The following is a 14444-nucleotide window of genomic DNA, read 5'->3' as shown; positions in this document are numbered from 1 at the left end:
CATACGAGAACGTTCGAAAACCTTCTCTACGCACTAACGATCTATGGACTATTCTAGAGTGCTTTACCTGTCGGTATAAAAGCCGGCGGCTGTGGCCTACAGAGAGCAGTTATAAATACCAGTGCAGTTGACGCTCTAAAATTCAAAAATAAATTCTTAGTTATAAATCGTTTGTAAATAGTTCTATAAGTCTTTTATCGTTATTGTTTTTGTTAATTAGTGTTAAATATAGTGTTTAAATAAATTGTGACTTTCTATCCACACGGAACCGACGAAAAACGTAACAATAATTTTAACGATTTTATAACAATCGGAAATAAAAAAAAAATTCTGACCTCTTCAGTTGACTCTCTGATCACTTGATTTAGACAGATCGAATATGTCGACTTCCCTTAACCTATAAACCAAATTTTAGCTTTCGATATGCCGAATTTATGATTTAACCATAATACTTATTCATTATTCAAGATCATGTTTTTGGTCAATTTTACACGTTTTATTTTTTATCTCGAAAGCTCTATTAGAGCCTTATAGGCTAGTATAATAAAAAAATATTTTGATAAATGTTTAAAAAACGATATGATTAAAGTGCAGTAAATCTTAAAAAAAAAAAAAAAAAAAACACGAAAAAATTTTAAAACTTTAGACGATCAAATCTATTTTTTAATTTTTATAAGGCTTCTTGATAAAAAATTAGTGTTTTAAAACAGCCATAGCAGTCTAGATTGTTAAAAATGCAATTTTAAGCAAAATGTCAAAGTTGACATATGATATTCTATGGAGAGTGTCATTTTCCTATGAAATAAAATTAAAAATATACCGAGGGTGCCATTTAAAAATCAAAAGTTGTAGTCATTTCCGTTAAAATAGGAAGTGACCAATTGACAGTTGAATGTGTTAATCAGCCTTAATTTATGTCATATACTAACATACCAAATCTCGTTTTTATCTGAAATAAAAGGTTATAGGGGTGAGCCATTTTTGAGACGCACCCGGTATATATACAGGGTGTCCCATCTAATTAAATATATAATTTTGAGTGATATTTCGAAAATTACAGTTCCTAATAAAAAAATAGTTTGTGGAGATAATAGAGATAATAAAGATAGCCCTGATGGAGATCTACAACAAAATTCATTATTGGCAGATACACTTCTTCTTAGCGGTATCACCGCATTTTTCACAAATTGACCGAGAAAGCGTTTAGAATAATATTGCCCCCTAACTAGTGGACTATTAATACAGGGTGTTTCAAAAGAACATGTGTCATCTCTCGTGGGGAGATTCCTCTCGTAAAAATAAGATTTATTTTCATATTTACATAAGGTCCGATTCTGCTTTGTTCGTAGCTATAGGGTGTTAAAGTAATCTTCTTTTTTCGATTTTTATATTTTCTTCAAAGTGCTTTTAGCGATTTGATTGAAATTTTGAGAATAAAAGTTACTATAAGTGCAATATATTTTAATGCTCCAAATGTGTCGACATATTAAGGAGGGACGTGCATATGGGTTATCACTGGAATATTTTTCTAAAAAAAAATATGTGCGCCAATTATTTTTTCATTTTGTTAGCAAAATCGTGTAGACAGTTAAATGCTGATTAAAAGTTGCCTCTTGGTATATTATCGATTTCGGTCTCCTTGATGAGTTAAATACAATTTAATTAATTTGCCTAATAATTAATCCAATTCTAATAGTAATCTTTAAAACCGAGTTTAAAACATTTTATCATTAGCTTGTCAAAATGTTAAATAAGTATTCATTAATTCCTCATCAAAAAATATAAAAAAAATTCCACTCACAAATTTTGAGCTACCCTGTAGAAGCTGAAATATTTTTCTGAAATACATCCCAATTGATACTTTAGGTTTGTTTATTATAGGAACTACGGCTGCCCGACGCACTATTGCCGAACCCTGTATCCCAATAACAAACGTTTACCATGTACAGTTGTACAAATATAGGAATAGACTTGGGGATAGCACCGGTCGCGTGTTATTTTATATTTCTCACGTCTCTAGCTATACTTGTTAAGTTATACACGGGTCGTTTTGATACTATTTTTCATTCAAATTGCATAAAAAACTCGATTTTTACTTTTATATCTCTAATCATAAATTATTTTTACCGAACGAAGAACATTTTTTGTATCTATTTATCAAATGGATATTATCATAAATTAAGTACTTTTATCTTTGTCTTACTCATTAAATCACAGATCACCGATTTAGAATGACCAGACCGGTATAAAGTTCCCTCTAAATGGAAATATTAACTCGTTAAAAAAGTCATGAACCTTGACAGGCGAATAAATTATACACCACCGCCGTTAATTTAGTTCTCTTTTATTCGCCCTGCATGTGCTATAATAAAAATATATGTCGTAATTGTCATTTGGATAACGCTTGTCCCGTCCTAGCACAGGACAAAAGGTTCTGCAATTCTTTTACGCTTTTACATTTAATCAGGTCGTTAGATTCTATAGAAAAAAACACTTTATTAGCGCCATTCTCTTTCCCTGTTTCTTTTATTCTTTCTAGTGTGTTTTCTAAATCGTAGCTGTAGAAGAAAAACGTATTTGTACCCATGTACAGTTTGTTCCAATTTTGTGAATTATGGGGTTTCTCGTTTATGAGTAGAGATACAAAGATGTAATTTTCACATCACTGTACTACATTTTTATGAAACTAAAGATGCTACACATAGATTTATCCCAGCTACCTTGGCTCCTAAAATACAGGGCAAATTTGAAAATGTTACTTAACCGATATGTATTATAATATTTTTTGGTACGTGGTGTTTTGAACAATTCCACATAAACAAATTTTCAAAATTACTAAATGTTATATTCCTACAAAAAACCGTTTTGTATTGTATAAAAAATCGCACTTTCTACCATTACATTTTATAAAAGAATTATTTTAAATTGTTTTAATCTTGTATAATGAAATTCAATAACTTGAAATTGAAAATTTCACAGTGAGTGTATTCATATAAAATATGTCCAATCCTTCAATAGTTTAGGACCATAAACATTAACTGGATAAAACAAGAATAAATTACAAATAAAACAATTAAAATATAATAACTTTAATCCTCTTCTTCTTCCTCCTCCTCCTCTTCCTCTCCTTCTGCTTCCTCGGCCTCGGCCTCCTCCCCACCTTCACCAACTATTTCTTTTGGTTTAGGCAAGTGATCAATTCGCCATTGTTCTTCTTCAGCTCCGGTGGGATCCATAACCTCTAGAATTTCTGGACCAACCGGATACTCCTGTTGTACTGTTGGTAAAGGAGATGGTGAAAAATTGTGTTGCATATATTTCAATCCATTTCCAATGTAAATGTTATGGAAAGTTTTTCCTTGAGTGGAAAATGCATAAGCGCCTGGCCATAGATTTGATCTAACTACCGCCAAAGCGTACATGTCGATAATCTCCGACGATGTTCTTACACTCCACGGTGTAACTGCTTCTAATGAAGCATCTTCTGAAAGTGGTGTTAGGAGTGGAGGACCTGTTTCAGGTTCAGCCTTTGGAGCTTTTTCCTTATCTTCTTCATCTTCTTCTCCTAATTCTTCGCCCAATTCCTCATCTTCCACGAAAGTATCAGGAGTTGGATTCCACCTAATTAAAAAAACATTTTGAATATAATTGCATTAATAATTATGATACAATATTTGCATGGTATGCTTATTTGTCGTTTCAAATTGGTTCATGTCTGCGCATGACGTCACCTTCGAATCAAATCCCTGGCAGCTGCATTTGATCGAACAGTTTTTATCTGTTTTTCATCGTGGTTTTATGGTAATTTGCCTGTTTTTATATAATGAGTTTTGTTAGAATTTTCCGTAATTCAATTTCTAGTATTTAGTACGATTGATTTTAGGTGGGTAGGCTAGGTATTAATTTGTTTTAAAAGCTTAAAATACCTGGGTGTGCGGTGGCTACTTGCATCAACACTAATCGGAAAACGAAAGGCACGCACACGCACAGTAAATATTTCGGAATTCCAAAAAGATTTGCCTAAACAGTGGATAATTGATTCCTGTCGAGAGGATAAGGTAAATCTAAAAAATGGTGAGCTTACATTTTGAATCACTTAATTTATAGATCTACTTTGAATAATAACTAAACTAATATATTTAGGGATATCATTACCCTACTCAGTTTTTTGTTTACAATAGTTATCGAGTATCATTGTAAATAATTTTAATTAGAACACAATAAATATGTTTGTGACATATGCATATAAATATTCAATATTCAATATAAGTTCACTTATTTTAGCTTGTGTCTGCTCCATACATTTTGCTGATAGCTTAGAAATTCCAATGAAACAAAGGTTGCTACAATACAATTAAAAAACTAGCCGCAATTTAAGATTTGACACTGTGTCAGTATTAAATACTCCTTTCTCATCTCATAAACTTAAGACTAGTGCAAGAACTGGTCGAATTGCTAAAAGAAGGCAACATAACACAGTAAGTTATGGAGATATTAAAGAAGTCATTTGAGACTCAACCTTCAACTTCATATGACGAACCTTATTTGCAATCTTGAACTAATGAAGAATATTATATTATACTAGCGTGTACCAGCGACTTCGTTCACGTCGAATTAATCATTTGTAATGGTGATGATAAAGCAAAGCAAGAATTTCCAATTAACATACAAACTGGGTAAAATTTTCTCACATTTATGTCAGCATGAGAAAAATAATATGGCGATATTATTATACAGGGTTGTTCACCACATACGACACGGAGTATTGTAGCTAAACGATTAGATTTTTACAAATTGTAAGTTTTGGGTTCGTTGAAGGACTATTAGAGCTACAATTTAAAAATATTTTTACAAGATACAGAGTGTCCCAAATAAGTAAAAAATATCATAGTTTTATTTTTTTAAATAGAACACCCTGTATATTATTCTATTTTTGGATTCTACGATTGAAATAAAGGTAAATTTGATTAAGGTTTATCACACTTAAACCTTACCGTTTTAGAAATATTTTCAATTTTAAGAAATTGCAGTAAAAATTTTAATGCTTCATTTCTCCAAGGGTATCAAAGTTTTTAATACTAAATATTTACTGAAGATTATTTATTGATCAGATATTGTTGCAATAATAAAATTTTACTACCTTATACAGAGTGTCAAAAATTTATATTAAATATTACTAGCTTTAAACGGCAATAACGTGTTTAAGTTAAATGGAACACCCTGTAAATTTTACGTGAATCATATGCACAATTTAATTGTCTATCAAATTTTATTATACCATTTTTTACCTATCTCTACAACTTTTTGTAGAAAATGCATTTTCTTATAATTTAGACCTCATTTATCACTATACCCATGGAATATTGACATTTCAGATTTTTTTTTTAAGCAACATATATGCACAAAATGTACAGGTGGTAAATATTGCAAGCCTATTGGTATACCAAAAAAACTATTTAAATCTTTATAAAAGAGTATACGAATTAAATATACCACCATTATTTCCGACCAAAAATTAGTTAATTACATACTTTTAAATTGTTTTAATTAATAAAGTATTCTAAATAAATGTGGATTTGGCTCAGAAATCAATATAACAATAAATTATGAAAATAAACGTCTCTGCTTTTATAAATCAACATTCGTCAAAAAATGAAATAAAATTTATAAGTCGTTACTTTTTATCACACTGTCTAATACACACACAAAATTCAGTTTTTTAGTATTTGGAGCAATTATTATTAATCAACATAAACAGTCAATTAATGTAGTCTGAATACTGGGATCATATTAATTGGTCCTTTTTAACAAAAATATTTAAACAGTTTTTTTAATTTTTTTTATGAAATAAGCGAGCTATATCGACAATATTAGCATCTGTACTCTTGGAAAATTTGTTAAATCTTTAAAAATAATCTAAAATGTCAATATTCCATGGGTATAGCGATAAATGAGGTCTAAATTATAAGAAAATGCATTTTCAACGAAAACTTGAAGAGATAGGTAAAAAATTGTATAATACAATTTGATAGACAATTACATTGTGCATCTGATTCATGCAAAATATATAGGGTGTTCCATTTAAATTAAACACACTATTGCCGTTTAAAGCTAGTAATTATTTAATATACGTTTTTGGACACTCTGTATAAGGTAGTAATTTTTTTATTATTGCAACACAATATCTGGTCAATAAATAATCTTCAGTAAATATTAAGTATTAAAAACTTTGATACCCTTGGAGAAATGAAGCCTTATAATTTTTACTGCAATTTCATAAAATTGAAAATATTTCAAAAACGGTAAGGTTTAAGTATGATGAGCCTTAATCAAATTTACCTTTATTTTAATCGTAGAATCTAAAAATAGAATAATATACAGGGAGTTCCATTTAAAAAAAATACAACTATAATATTTTTTACTTAGTTGGGACACTCTGTATCTTGTAAAAATATTTTTAAATTGTAGCTCTAATAATCCTTCAACGAACCCAAAACTAACAATTTGTAAAAATCTAATCGTTTAGCTACAATACTCCGTGTCGTATGTGGTGAACAACCCTGTATAACTTGGTAATATTTGAGGGGTAGTTTCATCTCGTTGGAATTTGACTTTCGAAAAATCCGTTTGCCAATAATAAGCTTTTTACGTTGAGTGGTTTGAGCAGGATCGTGATTAATCAGTATGTCAGTCACTTAAGGATTTTATATATTAGTATAGATTAATACAGTAAGAAATGAATAAAAATATATCAGACTTTATTGGTGTAGCATTGTGTATTCAAAACATAGAATTAAAGATCATCTAGTCAACAAATATTAATTTTCACTCTGTGAAATGATAAGGCCGAGTATATAATCCGAAAATCTCTTCAACCGTCGGAAACACCCTTATTCACCAAGCTCTGGACAGAGAGTCATATGCCATATTAATCGCCAACCTCAACAGAGAAGGCATCTAGGAGGAGAAGGAAATGATAAACTAATTAAGAAATATTAATAAACTTGATGCATAAATTATTTAAAAAGCTTATAGGCAACAAAATCTCGAATTTAACTCAAAATTGTGATGGTAAGCTGTGATTTAACATTTGGCGATTTAAAATTTTGACTCGAAGCTGACGTCATTCGTGCGAGAGAGATGGAGCTAAACATGCGGATAGGCATACCATGTTTATTGTATCATGATTAATAATTACAACTTTCAATTACCAAGAGATTCGTCCCTGTGGTAGGATATATGGAGCGGAATGTACCCAAAATGACATGGAGCGGTCTGTCAAATCTTTCAAGGACGGAGGATCATATTTCGAATTAATTTTGTATTCGGTTTTAGCTTGATCTCCGGGTTCTTCTTCCCCCACTTCTTCTTCTTCTGCACCTTCGCCAGCTTCTTCTTCCCTAAATGTATAGTATCCCAAAGGGGCGATTTGTGTGCCGGCACTTATTCTTGAAATTTGAGCTCTGAGGTAGTTCTTTTCCTTTCCCGGAAATTCCGGATATGTAAATATATCTTTTTCTAGATCTCCGGTAAATGATTTGTATATTTGCCGAGCCATCCGGATCTATTTATAAATAATGGTATACCTTTTAACTTTAATATAACTTATATACAGGGTGACGCAGGCTTCCGATAAAGCTTTATATTAGGTTTCTGGTTTGCGATTTTTATTTCAATTTTTTACATAACATGGAGGCAATGAAAACGTACATTTAAAAAATATTTTTGTCAAAATATAGGGTGATTCAAACATATTTTTAAACTAAATTTGAATAAAATATTATGTATTTTTAGCTCAGTGGATTTGCCATTAATTTTCTTTCCAAAAATAAGCATAATGTCATATACTATAACGAGTGGTTTTTGAAATATACCTAACCATTTTTAGACTAAATTTACTACTTATTTAAAGCCCTTTCAAAATTCGAAATTTAAAGAATTTTCTTTTTTCCAACAGCAAGTACTGTATAAAAAGTATCTTCTTCAAAATTTAATGTATCAAAATTTTCGATTTTTTGATATATACAGGTTATACCGGGTGCGTCTCAAAAGTCACCCTTATTATTTCATATAAAAAAAAAAGATTTGGTATGTTACTATATGACATAAATTAGGATTGATAGACGTATTCATTTTTTTTCGGTCCCTTCCGGTTTCACCGGAAATGACTACAACTTTTGATTTTTAAATGGCACTCTCGGTATTTTTTTACTTTATTCGATATAAAATGACTATTCTGAATATATTGACAATTACATCAGACTAAAATATATGTCAACTTTTGGCATTCTTGCTCAAAACAGAATTGTATTTTAAATTTCAATCCAGAGTTGTGTTAAAAAACTAACTTTTAATTAAGGAGCCTTGGAACAATAGATTTGATCGTCTAATGTTTTTAGTGTCTTATCCTGGCTTGTTAAAAGATACCCAAATCGTATTTTTAATCATATCACAATCTCAATATCTCAAATGGAATGAGGGTCGCTCATTAGCATATTTGGAAAAAGCATTTTTTACGAATAATTTGGTACCATACACTTGGTATTTCGAATCAAATTGTCGTTATGAATCGCATGTTGCAATTTCAAATAAATTATATTTGAAAATGTCAAAAGTCGACATATGATATGTCATTCTATTCAGAGTGTCATTTTCTATGAAATCATATAACAAAATACCGAGGGTGTCATTTAAAAATCAAAAGTTATGTCATATACCAACATACCAAATCTTGATTTTTTATCTGCAGAAATACCAAAGTTATGAGAGCCACTTTTGAGACGCATCCGGTATATACAGAGTCAACATTAAATGTTGTAATTTTGTCTACTATTTTAAAGGGAACAAATAATTATTTTGTATTATAATAGAATAGTTTTGTTTAATATTTTAGTATTGAAAATACTTCTGGCCGCGTTTATATGGGACCCATCTTTGAAAAAACGACATGCAAGAGGCGACATGGAGTTCAATAACCTGCCTAATCAACTTGTCAACACGTAAGTCGATAGCTGAATAGTGCAAGGCCGTCCGAGGGCCGAAATGAGGTCTTATTAGTGTGGGCCAACTATTTTATGGATATGGATGTTTAGTCTGGGAAAGGCGATATTATTATAAAAAAGAATATGCGTCAAGGCATCGGTTGTTAAGTACAGATGGGCTATTTTAATCTAACTCTTTCCGTATGAGAAGCAGGGGGCAAATTATACGTGAAAGAGCGGAATAACATAAATAATAAATTTAAACTTAATTAATTAAAAAAAACTTAAAACTTAAACTTAATTAAACTTAAACATTAATTTTTTCTTGTCGCGTAGGATAATCCGCACAATCGATGCATTAAAGGGAATAATTAATTAAATCATTAAGTTCCAAAACATATAATAACATTGACATTCGGGTCTCATCGGATCTGCTGATAGATTTTGATAAAATTTAGGCTATTAGGACCTATATTTTTTATATGATAATTATTTTTTTAATTAACAACTTAGGACAAAGAAAAAGCTTGCATTGTTTCCACCACCAACATAAAACAAATTAATTCAAGGCGGTGCCAAATATTTATTGGGATAAGTTTTTATCGTTTAAATATTGTTGTAAATAATAATTATCATTTAATTAGTGTTAACTTATTAAATTTCACAACACGGCGAAATTTCAACAAAATCGGCTAACGGATCTTTGAGATATTAATAAAAAAGGTCTATTAGAAAACACCTTGACACCCCTGTATCTTTAAAGTTATACTTTTCCGAACACATGTTTATGTGAACTTTTTATCTTAAAAACACTCAAAGAATCAACTCCTGAAGTTTGGCCAGATACTTAATTAACATCCTGTATTTATACATATAGTGATTTAGTAAGCTATGTTTATTTTAATAGGAAAAAAATTCATTTCATAAAAAATAAACAAACCCATAATACAAATACTATACACCAATTAATTAATTGTAATTGTATCTAAATGCACTTTAATAATTGAAAAATATGCTAAAAATAATAATTCCAATAAAAAAACACAAATGGCACATTAAAATATGCATTATCTGAAATCAAACTATAGCTAAACGGCTAATAAAATAATAGAGACAAGACGCCGACATCTATAACAAGATGAGCAGTTTTTAATAATTATTCCGAGTTATTATTACATACTTGTTTTACAATTATTGTAATACAGTAGCATTCCTTCAAATAAATTTTGATTTAAGTATTGATAATATAGTCATATTAATGATTATAGCCCGTATGATTTCTAAAATAAATAATCAAGCGTGTTTTTATCAGAATTATTAAATTATTAAGTAGAAATAGTTAATATTTAGTAACTTCATAAGTGTTATATTTTAATATAATTATGGATTTAATAATTAAATAATTATCTTAAGTTTAAATTGTGGTAAACTTGTATGAGTTTCAATCATTTAGATTTAAAATCATAGGGAAGGCAATATAGATTTTAGGCAGGAGAACTCAAAAGAACAACTGTGTAATTAGTAATTAAGACTTTACAATTTTTTTACTTGCCATTTTCTTGTCGTTCACGTTGCACATTGACTCTTCGTTGTGTCACACACAATCTGAATTTCGGATATGATGCAGAACTGATAAATTGGGCCAAATATATTAATTGCAGGTAATCAAAGACATATTTTTGTTAACTTTGCAAACATTTAAGGCATGCAATAATTTTAAAAAATTTTGACGTGAGATTACTTTATAAAGTAAACGTAAAAAAACAGGTGATTGCTGACCACTGCCGACTTTTGTGTCTGGTATTTTCAATACGCCTATGATGGTTGCGCATGTTGCAAAATCTGTGAATTTTTTTATTAAGCACTTCCTCTACCTAAAATAGATATTTAATGATAAAATGATGTTTTCTTTTGAGACAAGATTTGAATTTCGCTTTTTCAATAGTAGGCGTTTATCATTAAAAGTGGCGAACTAGACTACAGTGTGGACTTTGTCACATAATAATGAATATTACCTTTGTTTACTAATCCATTAATTTTAAAGGTAGCCTCATCGGAAAATAAGATTTTAATTAAATACCTCAATCTTCATGAACTGTAGTAAGCATATACATTGCAAAATTAATTCTATTGATAAAGTCACTTAGATCTTGATGTAGTTCCAATTGACAGGGATGAAATATATGTGCTTTATAATTCAATTAACACTACTCTGAAAATGTCCGTTTAAACCGATATTTCTCGAGAGGAAGCATTAGTATTTTCTTCTAATAATAATAATAATATATTCTCAAGTTACTTACTCTCTTCTTTTATACATTTCAATATTAAATCTTCGTTTGAATTTCTCGAATATGGATATTTGGGGTGCCCTTAAATAGGGATATCTTTGATGATAATTTTTTTTTGCTAAAAATATTTTCAGCTCCTTCCATACAATAAATCATATTTATTAATTCGTAAAAATTGATTATAATCCACTGAGCCAGCAAATACATAAACTCAATTGCAAAAAAAATGCAACGGAGAAGTTTTCGGTCAAATATAAAGTGCCATATTTTTGTTGTTAACCTAACTTTAAAACACTCTTTGTAATAATTTCGTTTGTAAATTTTCCTAAAAAATATGAATTACGACTCCAGAACATTTTGTTTTTTGATTCATGTCCATACATGCTTAAGAGCGAAATGAACTGATCACGATTAATTTGCAATTTTTCCAATTATCATTACTTTTTGATGTAATTTTTTAATATTACGAGATGATACACTATAATGAATTAAAAAACGTTAAAGACTAACGATACAGTCCTGGTTTCAATAAACATTAATAGTGTTAACAGAACTAACAATATTAAAGAAAACATATGTAATACTCAAGTAGGCAATCAGAAAAAAAATTGTAAAAAATACCCTAATACTTTCTATTGCCTCCCTTAGTTGCTATAACTGCCCCTATACGTCCGTTCATACTGTCATTGAGGCTGCATATACCATATTGCCTTATGCTTTCCCATTCTTTTTTAAGACCCAAGTGAAGTTCAGTTAATAGAGCTGGTACAGCTTCGCGACCTCTAACCCTCCTACCAAGCATTTCCCGAACATGATGGACAGGTCATAGTAGTATATAGCTCACAATAATCACCAAAGCCGCCTTGCCATATTAAAAAATAACTTCAAAAAGATATGATAATTGAAAAAATTACAATTTTTTGGCGGAAAGTTTATTTCGCTCTTAAAAATTAATTAGGGCATGTATTGACATGATCCAAAAAACAAAATGTAAAATTATATTTAAAACAATACACACGAAACTATTGCACAGGATGTTTTAAAGTTAAAGTAAAAAACATCCCCTCTATTAACCCTGTATAATATGCCAAATACTACAGTTTATAAGAAACTGAGTTTACAAATTAAAGTTGAATTATATTACAGCTTGCTAAAAAAACATGAAAACAGAGCTAAAAATAAAAAAAATATAACACTTTAAATTTGAACAAAAATTTCTCCGTTGCGTTTTTTCATCTGAGTGTAGTATTCGATTTAAAAATATAACAAATTTTGGTTAGGTTAGGTTAATTTTAGGTAATTGTGGTTTGAAAATATATCTGAATCACCCTGTATGTTTACAAGAACATTTTTATATATTCGGAAAAAAATACAAATGACAAACCAAAATTCTAATTAGAACTTTTTCGGAAACCTGGGCCACTCTGTGTATAAAGATAAGTGTACCTCTTTAGGTGTAGTATCTGGAAGCTGTATCCAAGAATCACCAGTTTTGCAACATACGAAGTAAATCTTTTTGTTCAGACCAACACCTGAAGGTTCTATGGGTGGCTCAGGTGGCTCTTCATACTGTATTTTAGGCATGGGTGGCAAGGGTCTGGGGATTTTTGACTTAGGACTTTCACCTACCATTTCTTCTTGGTTTTTTGATATATCTTTCAAAGCTTTATCCAACTCTTCGTCTCCTGTTACTAAAATTTTGGCCATTTCTTCTTGTTTTGTTTTTTCCTCATATTCCTCATTCCTTTTCATATATTCATCTTCTTTTAGTTCTGCTTCAAGTACCAGGTAATGATTAAACTTTCCAAATATCTTTCCCCCAAAATCGTATCCAGGATATAGGCTCAGTATGGATCATTTTTCGCATCGACAGCATGACAAACGCCATATCTTGTCGGGGTAAACCTAAACCTATTTGTTCCAAGTAATACAATAATTCCATCATATTATTTCTAGACATATCAGCTAACTCGAGATCTTCCGGATCAACTGTAGATGGTGCTTGTGGGGTAAGCGGTTTCAAGGCGGTCATAATACTTGTAGAAAGCTGTAGCCGACTAGGTTCTACAAAAACATCTTCTAAATGGTCTGTCAAAGGTCGATAACGTCGTTCTTTAACTTTTCTACTATATTCTTCGAAAAAATCGATAATATTTTCTGGTCGTTCTGCTAAAATCTTGTTCAAAACCTCCGTCAAGTGATCATATAAATTATCTCCAGTATTAGTGCTCGCAGTTTGTAGAAATGCTTTAGCATTAAAAAATTCAACTTCGGTATTGGGTTCAGTACTAATATTTTCGTCCGCATTGGGATCTACATTATAATCGTAAATCATTTTTGATTGAGTATTTAGTCAGTGTCAGTAAACTATTTGACAAATTCCGATTTAATGTCTGAAGGTTAGAACCAAATTATAACAATTAAGGTAATATAAATGTCTACAATATACAGTATACATAAATATGAATACCTGGTGGTGCATAGTCGCTCGAACCATAGGAAACCCCATGTTAATTTTGAACTGTGGAAATCTTGGCTCCTCTGTTCATTGTGTAGCTTTTAAGCTTGTAAGTCATACATAGATTTTTCTGGCACATTGTCCGTATAGTACAGGATGCGGCTGCAGGATTATTACGCTCATCATATTTTAAATTAAAACCTATTAACTGATTTTATCCAACAACCACTACTTATACAGACATTACTCACATGTATACATGCATATAAAATAAATAGTAACACACGCGTTAGTTTTTAACAAACTAGTGTGTTATAACTTTAAAGCCACACCATTTTATAGAAATTATTAAGATTTATTCATAAATTACTAATTCAATTAGTTATTTAAATTAACATTAACATTAAATGAAAATGAAATATTTTTTGTAAATTCAGAAATTGTAAAACCTTGTATGCCTGCAAATGCGGTCCCTCCACTGCTTGAAAGAGGCTCTGTCATTACAACGGCTCGTTCTCGAACACTTACAGCACCTTGAATCTTTTTCGCAATCTCTCTGGTAATGGACTCGATATATCCTTCCGCAACAGTTGCAGATCGCCATCCTCCGTGTCTTTTTAACGTTGTTCACTCCTGCATTAGCCAGGAATGTAGCGGATGATCTTCTCATATAATGTCAAGTGTATTGCTCAGGATGTTGTAGGCTAGTAATGG

General features: G+C 30.5%; 1 protein-coding gene across 1 annotated transcript; it reads right to left on the bottom strand.

The window, feature by feature from the left end:
* Positions 1-2964: 2964 nt before the first annotated feature.
* Positions 2965-13650, bottom strand: LOC115888308 (radial spoke head protein 6 homolog A-like). Its single transcript, XM_030907993.1, is given in 4 exon segments — positions 2965-3621; positions 7212-7564; positions 12719-13090; positions 13092-13650. Coding segments are annotated over 4 exon segments (1773 nt in total). The 5' UTR covers positions 13608-13650; the 3' UTR covers positions 2965-3089.
* Between the last annotated feature and the right edge of the window lie 794 nt (positions 13651-14444).

This window comes from Sitophilus oryzae, unplaced genomic scaffold (genome assembly GCF_002938485.1).
Source record: "Sitophilus oryzae breed Bouriz unplaced genomic scaffold, Soryzae_2.0 scaffold_708_pilon_pilon, whole genome shotgun sequence".
NCBI lineage: Eukaryota > Metazoa > Arthropoda > Insecta > Coleoptera > Curculionidae > Sitophilus > Sitophilus oryzae.
The sequence above is the reverse complement of the archived record's forward strand: the minus strand, read 5'-3'. Positions and strand labels throughout refer to the sequence as shown.